This window comes from Gossypium hirsutum, chromosome A13, assembly GCF_007990345.1.
Source record: "Gossypium hirsutum isolate 1008001.06 chromosome A13, Gossypium_hirsutum_v2.1, whole genome shotgun sequence".
Lineage (NCBI taxonomy): Eukaryota > Viridiplantae > Streptophyta > Magnoliopsida > Malvales > Malvaceae > Gossypium > Gossypium hirsutum.
The window spans coordinates 109,905,875-109,924,372 of record NC_053436.1 but is presented as its reverse complement, the minus strand read 5'-3'; the positions used below and the strand labels follow the sequence as shown (position 1 = coordinate 109,924,372).

The 18,498-nt window shown below is 31.9% G+C and overlaps 4 protein-coding genes across 5 annotated transcripts; 2 read left to right on the top strand and 2 right to left on the bottom strand.

The window, feature by feature from the left end:
- Positions 1-282: 282 nt before the first annotated feature.
- LOC107945277 (uncharacterized) lies at positions 283-3,736 on the top strand. The gene is made up of 7 exons (XM_016879233.2): positions 283-846; positions 1,273-1,464; positions 1,537-1,665; positions 1,773-1,892; positions 1,982-2,068; positions 2,954-3,399; positions 3,480-3,736. Coding segments are annotated over exons 1-7 (1,341 nt in total). The 5' UTR covers positions 283-480; the 3' UTR covers positions 3,481-3,736.
- Positions 3,737-5,392: 1,656 nt separating this feature from the next.
- On the top strand, positions 5,393-6,043 carry LOC121212654 (histone H3.2). Its single transcript, XM_041085856.1, has one exon. It carries the CDS (start codon positions 5,488-5,490, stop codon positions 5,896-5,898), a length of 411 nt encoding a protein of 136 aa, XP_040941790.1. The 5' UTR covers positions 5,393-5,487; the 3' UTR covers positions 5,899-6,043.
- A 1,925-nt stretch (positions 6,044-7,968) lies between these two features.
- LOC121212653 (pentatricopeptide repeat-containing protein At3g02650, mitochondrial) lies at positions 7,969-10,159 on the bottom strand. The gene has a single exon (XM_041085855.1). The coding sequence runs from the start codon at positions 9,930-9,932 to the stop codon at positions 8,238-8,240; it is 1,695 nt and encodes a 564-aa protein (XP_040941789.1). The 5' UTR covers positions 9,933-10,159; the 3' UTR covers positions 7,969-8,237.
- Positions 10,160-12,134: 1,975 nt separating this feature from the next.
- LOC107945288 (ETHYLENE INSENSITIVE 3-like 3 protein) lies at positions 12,135-14,140 on the bottom strand. Of its 2 annotated transcripts, none has more exons than XM_016879244.2 (2): positions 13,920-14,140; positions 12,135-13,408 (listed from the first exon to the last, which is right to left on the bottom strand). In XM_016879244.2, exons 1-2 carry the CDS (start codon positions 13,952-13,954, stop codon positions 12,352-12,354), a joined length of 1,092 nt encoding a protein of 363 aa, XP_016734733.2. In that variant the 5' UTR covers positions 13,955-14,140; the 3' UTR covers positions 12,135-12,351. The 2 variants fall into 2 exon arrangements, with proteins under 2 accessions (XP_016734733.2, XP_016734749.2); XM_016879260.2 differs by having other exon boundaries at positions 12,135-13,425; positions 13,920-14,108.
- Between the last annotated feature and the right edge of the window lie 4,358 nt (positions 14,141-18,498).

Genomic DNA, 18,498 nt, shown 5'->3' with positions numbered 1-18,498 from the left:
AAATTAAAAAAAAATATTACAAAAAATAAATTTTTTATTAAAATGTTAGATAATAACTTTCAATTTAATTAGATCAAAACAATTTTTCCAACCCATATTCCAACCGATGGAATCCAATTCAAAAAGAGAAGGAAAGTTGTAAAATTTTTGAATTTTAAAACTTTATAGATGGTAACCAAATATAAAAAAGTGTAAAATTGTAATGGTTACACGTGTCGACATATCAAACAGCCAACAAAGCATTTTCAAAGTTCTAACGTTCACCTTCCTCAAGGTCTCTACGCTTTCCCTCCCATATAAAAGATATAAATTTGAAATTCCACTTCTTAAATGGCGATAAACAATTTCTTACTTAAAAAAGATCAAAATTCAAAATTTGTTTCCTTAATTTCACTGTAAATTAGCAAAAAAAATCAAATCAATTCAAATCTTTTATATACACACAACGCTCCTTTTCTTCTTCTTCGTCGTCGTTTAGCCATGGAAGAAGCCGTTTCAGCTGACATGGCAGTGGCACCTCCATCATCAAGGGTTTCACTTTCACCATTCTCTCCTGTCCGTCGACGGCGGAGGAGGCTTTCTGTTCACTTCGCCGATCTGAGCCGGCCGGTTGTTTCTTCTGCTACGCGGCTGGCGAGGGTTTCACTCCAAGGACGTCTTGTAAATGCCGAGGAAGCCAGCTCGGCTCGAACTGTAGGAGGCGGTTTGGGCTGCAAGGAGGCCGTGGCTTGGGAGCTATTTAGTCCTATTGAGAGGTTCTTGATCGTGGCGGTGATCGGCGTCGCAACTGCCGAGTCTAAGAAGAATTGGTTGATAAGCCACCTAAGAAAATCGGTCGAGTTGAGGGTATGTTTTTCTATTTTCCTGTTTAAATTTAATTAGGTTTCTAATTTATTGATCTCTGGAGTTTTTGTTGTTCAATTAATTCAATTGTTGTTAATCTAATGAAGTTTTGATTCAACTATATATGATTAAGAAAATATCTATGTTGTTAAATTGCTTAATGATTACCCATATACATATCTCTATTATCAGTTACAAATATAATTGCTCAACTTAATTGACTTATAACAGTCTTTTTTCCCCTTTTGGTTAGTGAACACTTGAAATTCAAATTCAGATGTATTGGATTTGATTATTTTGCTATTATTGTGTACAAAAAAAACCCATTTCCATGTTGAATTTTTGGAAATTCAAGCGTCTTTTTGAGTCATTTCTGTGCGGAATTGGCAAAAATCAATCTGATTTAGTTTTATATAAATGGATTTTTAGGATGAGGTGCTTTCAAGCATGCAGCAGAAGGTAGACAATCTATGCGAACAGCTGAATAACGGCGACGAGAAGCCCAGAACTGGGGCTAAAATAGAAGTAGGAACTCCATTGAATGAAACTTTTGGCTCTGGGAGTATGAAGGTTGATGACTGTGGTTGTTGGATTTGCTATCAACATCGCGACCAATTTAAAGTAAGAACAGGATTTATGGAAGTCATGAGTAAAATTATCTTTTTCGGGTCACTTACTTTGTTGATGTGTCAGGGTAACTATATGGTGAAAAACTCTAGTGGGAGTGTGACGCCATTACCAAATGAGACTGAACAAGAGGAGCGCCGCATGTCTGATTTGTCAGACTGGGCTTCAAGTGTCACGTCTGCATCTGAAATCCAGGTGATGATGGATTTTTATGTCTTTTGGAGTGCCGGAACCCGTTTTATGTTCATTGACATTGGCTTCCGAGTTTTCTTTAGTTTTTTGATGTGCATGGTTTTTTGCAGTTGAATAATCTTGCAATAGAGCAGGATATTTTCAATCTTAAGAGGGAATGTGAAGAGAAGGATGCTATCATAAAGGAACTAAACACTTCTGTCCAATCAACCAATATGGCTAGTTCGAAGGTAATGTTTCGTTTTTGTTCACCTTTTTCGCTTGCTATACTTTGTCCTTCGGTTATTTGAGTTCGAGTGTTAACATTTTCTGATAACAGAGGATATCGGAGTTGGAGGACATTATACGCAGAAAGAGCACGACAATCACTAGATTGAAGAAGGACATGGTGGTTCTAGAACAAAAGGTAAGTCGTTCTTAGCACAGCTTTAGCTTTAAATTTAGGAAATAAATGCAAGAAACAACTAATCTAAACCTTGCATGATATCCAGGAACCTACTTTATCCATTTGTTTCTTTTACCTATGGCAATTCTTTTTTTTCTATCAAGTTCTATAGAAATCAACTATAATATCTAATTGGGTTAAATCACTTTTTGGGGCTTAAACTTGGCATTTATTCTCAAATTGGGGCCTGAATTTTTTTAATCCAAATTAGGCCCTGAACTTGACAATTGTTCTCACATTGAGGTCTGAACTTTTTTTTTTTTGTCAAAGTTAGGCATTGAACTTCGCAATTGTTCCCGCATTGAGGTCTGAACTTCTTTTTGTCCAAGTTAAGCCTTGAACTTGGCAATTGTTCCGACATTGAGGTCTGAACTTTTTTTTGGTCTAAGTTAGTCATTGATATTTTCTTGAAAACCCTAAAATTCAAGTTCTAATGTAAGAACAGTTGTCAAGTGTATGCCCTGATATGGGAACAATTGCCAAGTTCAGGGATTAACTCAGACAAAAAAGTTCAAGCACCAAATAGTGATTTAACCCTATCTAATTCTCCATTTTGGTGTATAATATGGAAACTAAGAATATTAATCAGCCTTTCCATGCACAGGAATGAAAAAAAAAGAGCCAAATGTGAATGTTATTGTTCAAAAACAATAAAAAAAAGTATGGACTATCATGATGGATGATTTGCAACAATTTCTTGTTTATGGATAGTTTCTCTTGATGATTTTCTTGTATGATTGATGTGTTAGAGGCTTAGATGCAATAAAATTTCAGACTCGATATGATTAATATGGTGTCGATCGTTGCCATATCCTTTATTTCAATCATACATATATTTACATACAGGTTGTCCACTTGACAAGGCTTCAGAGACCTTCCTCTTCCACCTCAAGTCCGAACTATTGGCAAACTCCAGTCATGACAGATAACCTCCTTTATGACATGGATAGTACTACTAGTCCTTCCTCATCTGATTCGGATTGCTTACCAAAGATCCAACCACAAGCTCCGGTTCCCAAAGTTGAGGAAGTTTGTTTCAAGAACAATGACATTGCTTTAGACAAAGAACAAAAATCAGCACCTGCAAAAGTTACAAGCTCTTTTACGGGACAGACCGCATACCGTTCGATGCCTGAACCGGCTACTCCATTAAGAGAAATATCAATGAATCAAAGATCTAAACCACCATCTTCAAGGCAAAGGCAAGTATCAGCTAGTCAAGATTCAAAGCGAATTAAGAAGCAAACTCGAAGTGTATCGAAAGATTCTACCTCGAAGAAGAGATGGGCTTAGTAAGTACTCAGAAACTAGATGGTTTAGTACTTAGAAACTTTATCCTGTTCTAACACTTTGTTGTACCTTTTTTTTTTAGGTTGCTCCATTCAGTGCATCTACAGATGATATATGCTGGAATATGATTTTTGCAGTTCAAAGATGAATCCAAAGATTAAATGTGCAGGAGATATATTATTCAGGCTAGTACATATCTATATGTTCAAAAAAGTTATGCTGTTTTATGTTTTAATTTTGTTATTTGGTACAGCTAGTATAAGTCTTTGTGAATTTCTAAAGGTTAATAATGTGAATTCAATACATTTTATGAGTATATTTAATGGATGGTTATTCTCATAGAAAATGAAGTTATGTATATGATCTAGTTAGAGTTTAAGTGCCTAAAATTTTTATAGAGGATAATGGATTCTTTAGTTTTCTAATTTTACAAAAAAAAGTTGTTATAATCTTTTATTTAGTTTTAATTTTTAAATTTGCGTTGTTTGTCATATATCATGATGTAGTATTCATGTGGTACTTTAAACCGTTAATGTAACAAGTGCAACATTAAACACAAAGTTCGTGCTAGGTAAATATAATCTTTTTAACCATATTGAATAAATAAAAATTGATCTTGAATCAATCATATTAGGAAACAAATGAATTTTGGTTATCCTAATATTAAAAAATATAATTATTTGGGTTTGGGTCCAATCTGCTACTTTTATAAGCATCAAGACTTCTAAAATAGTCATTTAAGGGCTTAATATTTATAAAAAATGTTCAAATAAAGACTTTTCATGCACTTTAGTCAAATTTGTAGTAAAAATTAAGTGAATGTTAACATATTTAAAATAAAACACATAATAGTTGAATTAGATATTACTTGAAAAGAAAAGAAAATAATAAAAACATAATTTAAAACATGATATATGAACTTTAAAAAGTCCTTATTTGAGCATTTGCGAAAAGGTTTGTCTTTTATTTGACAATTTTGAAAGGTTTGGCCTTTATTTGAATACTTTTGTAAACGTTAGGCCATTATATGACAATTTTAAAAGGTTTAACTCTTATGTGAATAACTCTTAAAAGGCTATGTCTAAATCTGATTGTGGGTCGGGTCGTGCCAAATTTTAAGCTCGTTTTCTAGGCTTGTTTCAAAAAATGGGTCTAAAATTTTGCCTAAGTCTAACCAGATAACAAATACTAAACGAGCTCACTCTGCCTACTCGTATTAAATTTTTTTATATAAAAATAAATTTAAAAAATACAATACATCAATTACACTCAAAACATTAAAATGAATGTTTTCCAGCAAATTAAAAGAGTTATACAATATTTAAACAATAATAACAAAACAATAGTAATATAATAGTAAAATGGTAGGAAAACAAGAGCAAAAAATTTTAAGTAGATTCGGATTGGGATAGTCGGCATGAGATAAAAAATCTTATTCGAGGCTCAATCCGTTTAAAAAATGGGATTTATTTTTTGTAAAAACTCATTTTTTAAGTACTTATTTTTACCTAAACTATTTCACTTTTTAAATGGATTTTTAGACTTGACGGGATCCAAGTCTAATAAAAATTTTAAAACGATGTTATATTCGTAATGAGATTAGTAATTTATGAAAATTTAATTATTTCCATACAAAATTAAAATTTATATATCGAATTAAATTGTCAAGTATATTTTTAAAATTTTGTTCCTTTAAAAAATAACTCACAAATTAAGTATACTTTGGATCATTTGAGGAGGAAAGGGTAAATGACAAATTAGTGTCACAACGAAGAGGTAATTACCAACCAGTGTGAGGGTTCAAGATCCGTGACAATTTCAAAAAAGGAAAACTATTGGTCATTCACACAGCACACGGATCGTAAACTCTAAAAGTATCCACAGCCGTTGATGAATCATGTAATACAATCTAACCGTCCAGATTTAATCTTTGAAAAGTTTTCGAAATTCCCGCGTTCTCTCTCAAAATTTCTTTTATATATGCTCTCAAATCCACTCCTCTCTTCATCAGTTTCCCATCGAATTTCTCAGCAACCAAACAAAATCTTCCATTGTCTTCTAGAACTTTCCAAGCACACTAGAGTTAATCAATGGCTCGTACAAAGCAAACAGCCAGGAAATCAACCGGTGGAAAAGCTCCACGTAAGCAACTGGCGACGAAAGCCGCGAGGAAATCAGCTCCAGCCACCGGAGGAGTGAAGAAGCCTCACCGTTTCAGGCCAGGAACAGTGGCGTTGAGAGAAATCAGGAAGTACCAGAAGAGTACCGAGCTTTTGATCCGTAAACTTCCGTTCCAAAGGCTAGTAAGGGAAATCGCTCAAGATTTCAAGACGGATCTGAGATTCCAAAGTAGTGCGGTGGCGGCTTTACAAGAAGCGGCGGAAGCTTATCTGGTTGGCCTGTTTGAGGATACCAATCTCTGTGCTATTCATGCCAAGAGGGTTACTATTATGCCTAAAGATATTCAACTGGCTCGGAGGATTAGAGGAGAGAGAGCTTAAATAATGTATATGGTGATTTGCTTTGAATGATTTATGCTTTTAGGATCTGTGTTGTTATGTTTTCTCTAGATGTAGATCTCTCAGTTTAGTGGTTTGTGTTCAGTGATTGATGAAATGAAAGTTTGGAAAGATCTAATTAGTAGTACTTTGGATTGAATTTAATCTTCGTTGAAATCCGTTTCATTTTGTTATCTGATCTATCTCTCTTTTGTTGTTTGTTTGAATTTTCAAAGTATTTGGATGCTTCCAGTCACCCAATTGAAGTACAGCATATAGTCTCGTCCAATGCTGAAGTACTCTTATTCCCAGGTTTTTTCTTCTTTTTAATTAATCCTTTTGTTTTAAAAATCAATTATGTTTCTGTTTGGTTCAATATAATGATGAATTTTTTGCAGTTCACAATCCACTGGTTTGTTGTTTTAATTTGATTAGATAAATTCAGATTGGTATTTATTATGTGTTTTAGTTTGATTCAATATTTTAGATTTGTTTTCTTTTTACTTGGTTTCGCCTAAAAAAATTAAATTAAAAATGCTAAAATCGACTATTTGTGTAGTTTATATCTACTCTTTTTTAAATTACTTTTCATATATAAATAAATTTTAAAAATATATATCAAATATATTAAAAAATGTTTTCAGCAAATTAAAAATACATAAAAAATAGTTTTTATACTTAAATAAAATTATGATGATTGCAATTTAACATGTAAATGTCTTTAAACAATATTAAAATTAATAATAATAATAAAATAATATTAATATAATAACAAAATAATAGTAAAATAGTTGATTCAGGCCAAGTTTGGGGTTAAAAAATTTTTACTGAAAACTTGTCCGGTTTAGAAAACAAGCTTATATTTTTACAATTTTGTCTAAACTCTTTTATTTTTTGAATGAATTTAAATAAATAATCTAATTAATAATAAAATTTAATTTTGACTGATTCGTGATTTAATCGATTTCATCAACTAGCTCAAGTATCATTGTTGTTAGATGGTTTGCTATCAGATACATGCAAACAAAATGGTTGGTTGCTGTGTCTAGCTACGGCATAAGCAACTAGCACTAGTTGTAATCATGAATTAAAGGATTAAGCGCCGCATTCTTTTGAGTGGGGTTAGTAATGAGCATTCTTTTGAGTTAGCGGTACATTTACTTGTAATAAAAATAACGGTAATAGTGAGATAAGATAATATAGTAATATTATAGTATAAGATAAAAAAAATTAAACGGTAATAGTAAGATAAGATAGTATAATAATATTGTAACAGGAGACAAAAAAGAAGGTATTAGCACTACACTAAAAATAAACATCGATATAAAGGGACATTAAGATTTTGGCAGCCCAAAGTTCAACAATCATTTTAGGCATCTTGTGGTCAAATAAATCTGAGTTTAAACAATTGAATTTGATTGTTTTATTTGTAAATTAGATTTGAGTTTGGGTTAATGACAAGTAAATATTTTCTTGGGTTGGATTAATTTTTTTTATTAAATCGAAGTAAAATGAATTTAGATTTGAGAATTAGTTCTATGAACGTAGTTTTAAATTATTTAATATGTCAACCACAAACATTAATTGCAAATGCAAATGGTTCAAACGACTATCTGAGAAAATTGAGTTAATGGGTGTTATTAAACCAGACAGCTAAAGACAATTCATGTCCATGATTCTTCGACCTGTTCCTCTCAAAATAATAGCCATAAAAACACCATAAATAGAAGCACCGAAAAAAAAAAACCCAACAAGTTTAAACATAAATCTACGAAGTTCATAAAATTAAGGACTAAAAATTACTTTTAACCATAGAATCATCCATCCAATGTTTAAACCAAATGTGACAAACTATATAAAATCCCCTAATCCATACCATATAATCTCCTAAACTATAGTCTAAAATAAAGAAATAAAGCCACCAAACCGTTCCTTTTTACAACTCACGTACCGCCAATAGAAGCAAATCACTGTCACACAAACACCACGATTCAATCCCACAACATGGGTATGTAAACACCCTTCGCCAATAGGCCAAACATTGGGTTCATCAAATGGGTTAAACAATATAAATGACAAACAGAATTTCTAATATAAATTGACACATATTGACTTGAAACCATTGTCTTTGCTTATTCTCACTTGCAAAAGGAAATAAAAACCAACTCTACAAGCAAAGTTGTGTTCCAATTTTAAAGTATAAAGAACCCTCAAAAATGCATCCCTAAAAATAAAATAAACACATGGTCTCAATTGGTTCAAGTAAATATGCCTCACCTTTTCATCTATTGTCAATAAGGTAGGGCATGCTACATCCATTTCCCTAAAATCAGTAAAGAGTTTTAAGCTTTAGTGGTTGCTTCCATGATGTCTGTTCCTTCTGATTCGAGCTCCTTAACTGCCATTATAAGACTTCGGGTGATTCCGTTAAGATACAAGCCATTTTCTTTCATTTCATCGAATAGTTTCTCAGCTGTTTGCCAATCTAAGACCTTTAAGCAAAGAGACTGGATCAATTTATTGTATTCATCGACATTAGGTTGGACACCGAAATCTTTCATCTCGGCCAATAGGTTCAAAGCCTTGTCAAACTCTTCGATTTTGCAGTATCCACGAATTAGAGTGTGATAAGTTGCCGGACTCAGCTTAGTATGCTTTTTCTTGGCTTCTGACAATATTTCACAAGCTTGATCCATTTGGCCACCGTTTGCATAACCACTCATTATGACGGTGTATGTGTAAACATCGGGTTTCAACCCCCTAGTCTCCATCAGTTTCATCACCTCCTTTGCTTTTTCCATATCTCCTGCCTTTGAATATCCATTGACAACTGAATTGAAAACCGCGTTTCCAGGAGGCGGCCCTTGTTCAATCATTTTAAGAATCACGTTTTTGGCTTCATCAACATTTTTCGTCCGACACAGACCACGAACAACAGCCGAGAACGGCTTGATTGCATATTTCCTTTCATCTCCGGAGAATCCATCTAACATCTCCAAAGCTAACTTCACCGTTTCATCCTTCTTACAGAGTGAACCGATTAAGATATTAACAGAAGAACGAGGAAGAACCTTGTTTTTCCCCTTGGCCGAAAAATAAACCGTGTGAGCCTCCTTAGCCTTACCACCTTTACAAAACCAAGATATAATCTTCCCAACCCGTTCACCATCCGGCAAGCTCTCTTCACTGAGCATCTTTTCACACACAGACCAACCCCAATCATAAAAAGACCGTCGACATAGAGCTTCAACAGTGAAATAAAAACTATCTTCATTCGGTACACACCCGAAATCCGCAAATTTATCAAACACCTCCATAGCTGCCTTCCCTTTACCCAACTTCGAAAACAAAGCAATCAACTCATTTAAAACACCCACATTCAAAACCCCCTCCCTTTTCTCCCCAATTTTCTTAACCAAATCCCACAAACCATAAGCATTCTTCATCCTAGCATCACTACAAATAATCTTAACAAGTGAATCAACAACAGTAGCAGTCACATCAAACCCAGGTTTCTCCATTACCCATTTCAAAAACCTAATCAAATTTTCACCCAAAATATACGGAGTTTCAACAACTTTAACAACGAAATCTTCATGTAAATCCAAATCCATAGCATTAAGATTAGATTCTAAAGACCCATCAACTCTACTTTGCAATAAAGACAACACGTTTTCTAACTTGTTACCATCAATCTCATAAGCTTGGGTTTCTTCTTCCATGTCAATTTTTGAATCTCCAGTTACGAAACTGTCCATTCCGGTCTCATCAACGGCAAGACCCTCTAAAGAGGGAACTTGGGTGTTGCTAGTCTCGATCCCAGCGATGAAATCCAACTGGGGATCTGTGAAACCAGGGGAAGAATCATCGCTTGGATTCGCGGATGAATGGGAGAAAAAACGATGAAGGATTGGAGAGAGCGATGCTTTGGGGAAGGAATGTAAACGTTTACGACGTAGAACCTGGTTCATTTGGGTAACACCAAATTCCCGTGCTACCATCAACAGCCTGGATCTTGCCGACATTGATCTCCACATCTCTTCCTCTTTCTGTTGTACGTACTTGAAAAAACTCTGGAAGTGTGCAAACTGCAAAACCCTAACCCTATATCCTGCAGAGGTTTTTTTTTAGTTTCACTTTTAATTTTGGGTTTTTTAATCGGGTCATTATAACCCGAATTGCGCACCCGACCCGCATTTTACAGAATCTCTTTATTATTATTATTATTTAAATATTTTTTTATTAAAAGCAGAATATTTTATTCGGTTAAACTACATGTTTGATCATTCAACTCTAAAAGGTTAGAAGATGTTCATTAAACTATTCAAAAATTTACATTTAAAATATTAGTTTGTTACAATCGTTGTTGTATGACCTTTTTTGTTTACACTGTCTGTACAAATTGAAAGCTCTTATTTATTTTCTCTTTCACAATTCAATTTTTCCTATGAAATAGCTTTGAACATCATAAATTAAAGAACCAAAATTCAAACAGTTTTTGATACGGGGTTGCGCGCGGACCAAGATCGAGTTGCCAAGTCACGAGAAACTCCTATGAAAACCCTAAACAATTAGATCTGAAACGAAACAGAAAATTAAAAGATTAGATTTTTGAATTTTCAGATCTGAAATAAAATCCCCAAATCAGCAAAGAATCAAATTGAGAATAGAAATAAGTGTTAGGGTTCTTGAAACCCTCAAGGAGATTGTGATTCTGCCCAATTGAACACCAAGATAGTTTTCCCCAAATTTCGGCAATCTAATTTCTCCCAAAAAGAGTATGGATGAATCGGCAAGAACCCTAGAAATTGAGAATTTTTGGGCTAATTCCTTAAGATAGAAAAAGGCTGAAAACACAATAAGAACAGAAAATAAATTAGATAAAGATTCGGCACAAGCAGAAATAAAGAAAGAATTGACAGTAAGAAATTAAAAGATAAGTCCTAAGAAGCCTTGAAATCTCGAAAGATCTCACAACTCCCTTCAAACGGCTCTAATCTCCCCTCCAAAGAATATCAATGGCAAGAAGAAGGTTGAAGATGGCTCCCACAATCACAAGATTGTTAAAACAACTTCTAAAGAAAACTCAAGAGAGAAATCTTGGAGAAAACTCAAAGAAAATTCTGCTCTCAACAAATCTGAAATTTTAATAATAATGATAAGTGTTTAACAAGGTGGATAGCCATGCCTTTAAATAGGCCTTATAACTAGTCCTAATCTAATTAGAAAACTAAAATAAAAAAAAACTCCTAATTATTTTAATATGGAAATTTGGTCAAAGGTCATTTTATCTGGGACTCTTGGACTGAATATTGACATAAAAATTTAAACTAAGTAAATAAATAAATAAATAAATAAAAATAAAACTTTACAACTTGGGCCACTTTGACAATTTGGCCTGATTTTCAACTAAGTATGGATGGATTTCTTGATTGGGCTGGGAATTTGCTTATTGGGCCTCGCCTTCAAGAATTTGGGCTTTTGTGACTCGTATCAGTTTTCTTCTCTGATCTCTGACATTAACTATCATATCGACTTAAATCTAATGTATGTTCTTCTATTCGTTGATCTACCATACCGGTCATCAAATCGTCACTTAGAGCTTGTCAGCCGGATTTTATTTTTTAAAACTTAACAACTCAATGACTTGAATAACAAATTTTGAATAGCTCAATGAAAACTTTCAAATAATTTCGTGACCATTTTGTAATTTTTTGAAGTTAAGTAATCAAAACATAAGTGTATCAATAGTTTTAGCGACATTTGGTCTAATTTACTGTTTTATTTTTGACAAATTAAAAATGCTACTCATTATTTGTCAGAGTTGACAAGATAAGCTCTAACATAGAAATCTGCTCATCCCATCCGTAATGATTAAAACCTTAAAATTTTCGAGTTTAAATTTGTTCAAGACTGACCCGAACCCAAAATTGATCTAAATACGAGCTCAAAGCACAAGTGGGTTATTGGTGATTGAACCAATGTCAAGACAAGACTTTAAATTTGGAACCCTATTTGTCTAGTCATGACTTCATTTTGTATTTGGTTGTGGTTCTCATACCGGTATACAACCTTTTTTCATTTGATTATTGTATTTGTATTTATAGAATTATACATTTTTATTCATTATTTTTAAAAAAAGTTCAATTAAATATAATTATCTTAGACATTTTGATATAATTCATGTTCGTTTTATAATTCATATCTAAAATTTGTAATTGTAGAAATGTTGCTTAATAGACAATAAATTGACACATTAAATATCATAAGTTCTTGCAAAGACTAGCATTAACGAAATGACCTCCCGTTCAACCTAAACCTTAAATCCTAAATCGGTAAATTATTTAATCATTTATAAATGATACAAACCTAAATGATTTACCAAATTGTTATTCATATTGATAAGAGAAAAGGGTGTGTGCTTGTAACCTATTATTCATAGTGAGATGGTCTAGGTTATCGACCGCCACGGCTTGATCTTAAACGAGGTCTCTTTCTCCTAGATTGTTTTTCCACCGGAACATCCTCTTGGACCAGAGGGGCATCATCATTCCCGATTAGAGCCACAGGCTCTGCATCTGTTAGTTGATTTCTCCCATTATTTTTGGAAGAAACCGAGCGTATTTGGTTACCGACAACATTGTTGCTGTCAGCATGACCACCTCGGGATATTTCGGTTATGCTGGATGTTCGAATTAGAGCTTCCTCTCGGCCCAAAACCCCTAACCAAATTGCACTCTCCTTTGCTGTCAGCTTACCTTGTAAACATTTCGACTGAAGTACATGTCTCTGAATTTTTGCGATATCGGGTGACATGTGCTTGATCACGGCTGTTAACACTCCGACTTTCCACATCTTCTTGAGATCATGTGGCTTCTTATACGGAGGACTATCACCCCGTTGTAGCCCTAGTTTTACCCACCAATCTTCATTCCCGGTAGGCCACCAAGGCGGAGGGATTCTCTTTTCTAGTGGATACTTTCTCTGCGGTGGATCACAATGTTGCATCAAAGTTGATAAAAGAGATCCGATAGTAGCATCTTGTAGGTCTTGGAGACTGCTACATGGGTTTCCGTTTCTATTCCTGTCAGACACATTCATAGCTAAACACTCCGCCTCGTACTTGACTATAGCTGCCGGTCCATTCTTGTCGAAGTTCACCTTTTCTTTCCACCAAGCTCTTAAATTATCCGAAGCACCACTCACAGCCTTACCATTTTCAGGAACAATACCGTACACAAATCCACGCGCATTATAAACTTCCATTAACATCAACATGTTCTTAAGAATCCCATCTTGCACTCGGGAAATCTTCTTCCTCCGAGCCAGTTCCGAGGTTTGATTCAGTTCCGCAGCCTGTTGAGCTGCAACCCTTTCCCTCTCCTTAATCCTTCTGAGTCTAACAGAATCTTTCCACATTCGTCTCTCCAATTCATCCGCTCTGATCTCTTCATCGCTAACATCTTCCTCACCCATATTGTCACGCTTTAACTCACTAACTTCAATGTCCCAACTGTTCGATCCGATAAACTGGCAACCATCAAATCATACCCAAAAAAACCCTAAATTCGAACAGCAAAGAAACTAAAAAATAACATTTCAAACAGTAGTACTAAACCCTAACCCTCAAAGGTCCAAATTGTAACATTCAAAACTCAATTTCATTTCCTCTCCTAACAAATTTAAGAACATTTCAATATGCATAAACTCTACTGAAAACTACCCATTTACTCAATTGAAGTACAAGTTGATCTAAATTACAAATAATAGAGCAAAAATTCCATTTCTTATTCAAACAAGAGTCACAATTAACTGAAGCTAATCTAAACAAAATAAAATTATAAATTCAAAACTAAATGCAACCCACAAAATTTCCTCACTTCTCTCACATGAATAGCAAAATCAAACAAAACCCAGATTGAATCCAGCATAAATCGTTCAATATTCAATAAAGAATTGATAAAAAAGAAGAAAATAAAACACGGGTTTAAATTTTTTTTTCAGTGAGGTATTGAAAGCTTTACCTAATATCACCTCCAGTATCATCAAGTTCAGCCATGGAAAAACGATAAAATTTTTAAAAAAAAAAAACAGATATTGTGTTTTTGGTTGCTTTGATAAAAGATTGTGAATTTCAATTGCAGTAAAGGGCTAAAACCTAGAAGCGTTCAGAGAGGACGGCAACTTTGTTGAGATTTATGGAGATGAAGATGCCATTTGAGGAGGTGTGATCTCATGCATTGCGTCCACATAATAAATAATAGGCTTAATTGGTGAATAAATTTTTAAAAACAGTAAATGAATATTCATGTTGATTTAAATTTAGACCTTTATTTGTTTTAGATTTGGTGAAATATAATAACAGGATAAAGTCTGGATAATTAACGCGATTAGCATGACTTGAATTTAGACCATATTTAATATAATGAATACTCTTGACCATCAGACAATCACATGAATTTTATAATCCTTAATTTTAATTTTAAAAGAATTATAAAAAATCATAAAAAAATTTATATTTGGAATGAACATGAACAAATACATGTCCAGATTCATCCCATTAAAATTCAAAAAATTCTAAACATTGATAAGTTATTTTGAAATTATTATTATTTTATCAAAAGAGGTTATTATTTTTTGAAATTATAAAAATTATTAAAAACAAATTTAAAATGAATCTAGACATCTGATTGTCCAAATTCAAATAATCTTGCACATTTATTTATCCCTATTCATTCTAGTCAAATATTTTAATATTTTTTTTATAATTTTTTTAAAAAAAGTGATAATGTGATACTCGAAGAGATAGTTTAGCTATGTCTGTTTTTTTTTTTGCTTTATTCGTTGTATTAGTTAGATTCTACATAGAAACTAGTCACATATATATTTGTGTTTGTATTTGCAATTGCATTTGTACTAGTGAAACTTGCTAAAGAAAAAAAAGGTTTAAATATAAAATTGGTATATGAACTTGTTCACTTTTTTTAAAATTAATAGTTAAGGTTTTTTTGTCCCAAATTTATACCTGAACTCTTTTCCTGTCGACTAAATCTATACTTTTCTCTAACATCTTTAGTTTTTTAATGACGTGTCAACGCTAGCCAATTGCGTAACGCCATATGGATTGTTATTTGTACCTCTTTTTCTTTTTCGTCTTTTTTAGAAAACTAACCTAATAATATTAAAAAAATTATAAAAATGACCCAAGTACTCGATTATTTAGGAAAATAACCTAAAATTTATAGTTTTTTTTTGTGACAACACTCTTCAAGGGAGCAGCACCGTCCCAAAATCTCACTCAATCATTACCTAATTATTAAGTCAATGATTAGCTAAATAAAAAAAATTACTTTTTTTTTGTGTCGCCACTTTTCAAGGTGACAGCCGTATGAGTATTTTCAAATATCGTATTTTCACGGGTACTTCCGGAGTAAAGAAATTAATTTTTTTTATTTTTTGGTGTTGCCTCCTTCAATGGAGACACCAAATGTCTAGAAAAAATATTTGATTATATAAGTTCATAAATGGCGGCACCAGTCTAGGTTTTTTTTTTGTCACCTCTTGCAATGGAGGCATCAAATTTCTGTAAAAAAAAAAATTGATACCAACTTCAGATGTGACGACACTGATATTTTTTTTTTTGCATTTTTCGATGCCACCATTTCACATAGAGTTACTAAAATTAGTAAAAATAATTTCTCCTTAGTCCTTACTGCATAAATTGGAAATCTGTAGAATAGTCTAGACTTTTTCCTCCCACAACGTTGAACTATTGTGGCACCAATCCTTTCTTTCGTTTCTTAAAATTTTAGGATTAAATTTAGGTCTATCTGTTAAAATTGTTAATTTTTTGTTGTTGTTAAACTTGTTAATGTGACATTTTAAAAGAAGAAGAGAAAAAACTCACTTGGTAGTAATGTCACTAAAAAAATGAAATTGTAATGAATCTAAATTTAACAAAAAAATTAATAGCGTTAACCGTTAGACTTGAATTTTTAAATCTAAAAATTAAAAGATTAAATGTTTAAAAATAAAAATATAGAGACTAAATTCTAATTTTTTTAAAAAGTATGGGGACTTATTGCAATTTTTTATTATTTAATAATTATATTATGTTCAAATTAAATTTAAAATCGAATCAAAACTTTTAATTTAGAGGTGTCCGTGCTCGATTCTAAAAATATTTTGAGTGCTGTTTTAATAAGCGTTTCTATTAAAACAAACAGTTTAGGTTAATAGTCTTAAAAATGGAATAATTACCAATTTGATATAAAAAATGTAAATATTGAGGAATAAATTTAATATTGTACCTTTAAATTATATCCAAATATTCTACATATTTCTAATTTCTGAAATAGGAATCAAAGAGATTTTTTTTTTTACAGATTTTGGTGATTTCATGTGAAGAGATGGCATCGAAAAATTTAAAAAAAAATTGTGGTGCCACCACATTTAAAGTTGGTACCATTTTTTTTACTGAAATTTAGTGCCTTAGAACCAAAAAATAAAAATAAAAACTTAGATTCGTGTCGCCACATATGAACCTGTATCCATTCTTTTTTTCTAGACATTTGGTGCCTCCATTAAAGGAGGTGACACCAAAAAAATAGTTTTAAAAAATTAAATTACTCTAGGAATGCCCATGAAAATACAGTTTGAAAATACTCTAAGGGTGTCACCTTGAAAAGTGGCGGCACCAAAAAATTTAATTTCTTTTACAGCTAATCATTGACTTAATAATTGAATGATGATTGAGTGAGATTTTGGGTGTTGCCGCCGCCTTGGAGAGTGTTGTCACCCAAATAAACTGTAGATATTAGGTCATTTTTCCTAAATAATCTAATACCTAGGTCATTTTAATAAAATTTTAATATTATTGAGTTAGTTTTTAAAAAATATATATTTTTTTCATTTTCCCTCTTTTTATTTATTTATATTTTTTTACTTTATTTTCTTTTTCCAACTCTAGTCGGTCTATTTCTACATTGTTGTTAGACCACCATCCGGTCTCCTTCGATGAGCTTTTCGACCAATGAGGACACCAAAGGTACAAATAGCGGTCCACATTGTGCCATGCAATTAGCTAGTGTTGCCAAGTTATTAGCAAAATACTGATTTTATTGACAGAAAAACAATTTGGGTAACAATATGAGAAAAAAACATTTAAATGTCAATCTGAGAAAAGTTGACAAATTTAAATATCAATTTTATATTTAAGCAAAAAAAATAAAATTTAATTCTCATATTTATACTTTCTATTCTTTCCCTAGAACCTACTAGTAATAAGAATGTTTATTTATTAAAATATCTCATATACGTAGGCGAAAACAACGGAAGGGGCCAAATTTACTGTGACAGGAACAAAAGTAGCAATACAGTTTATAATGCTACGACAATAGGCATAGTAAGCAAAATTGTACGAAAAGAAAAAAGGAATACGAAATAACTATAACAGATGCCTTAAATAGACATCAAGTGGTTGATATTATCCCTCCAAGACTAGAACTTATTGTTCTAGATGGTGAATCTATCAAGCTCGATCAACCATTAATAATTAATCCTAATGTGAGTGACTTTTTTTTTATTTTCTTTACTTTTAAAATGTTATTCATTTTCAATTAATAGACTTTTATTATACATTAAACTAATCCTCATATAATTAAAAGATTTAATGAATGTTAGTTTTCAAAATCTAAATTTACTATTTAGATTTATTTCAATTAAATGATGTTAATTGTAAACATTCCATTTTTAGTATTTTTATTGAAAATTTAGATACTTATATACTTAAAAGTGCATATTATCTTTATGAATAATTAATTGTAAATTTTTTTTACGTTATATTTTATGTTATAATTTTTTTTTGACACAATATTTAGAATTATTCATTATCCCTCCTCAACTTATGAATAGGAGGATAATACGTTTTAGTGCGCTCAAATTCACGCCCTCCTATATTAATAACAATACTTATACCAATTTTTTACGTTATAGTTAAATTGTTTGGTAATAAGTTAATAGAAAATATTTGTGTTATTAATATGTATTTCATTTTATAATATTTATTTTTAACATTTTTTTGCACTTGATTTGTTTAGAAAATAGTTTCTGCTAAGATAATATTTAATTAAACATATGTTTTAAAAAATTTAATATTTAGTTTAAAAACAGTTTTATTAAGAAATATTAGTTTTAAAAACATATTTTAAAATATATCAATTTTTAAAACATGTTTTAAAATATATAATTTATTTAAGGAATATGAGTTTGAAAATAAGATGTCTAAATTCCGAATTATATGCTGACATAGTTTTAGTTTGATTGACATCGATATTATTATCGATATGGAAAAATGTGGGTTCAAGCATGCTTAAGTGCGTCTATACTCCTCATATTTAAAGATTATATGTGATTATAGATAGTTATAGACATTATATCAGTTTGGTGAATATTTTTAATCAATTACAGTTAAATTTTAACTTGTTTTTGTCTTAATTTATATGGATCATAATACACAACATATTATTACTTTTTCGAATTGGAAACTTCTTATCTGTGTTATTTACTCATTTTCATTGTATTCTATTAAAAGCTGGTTTTTTT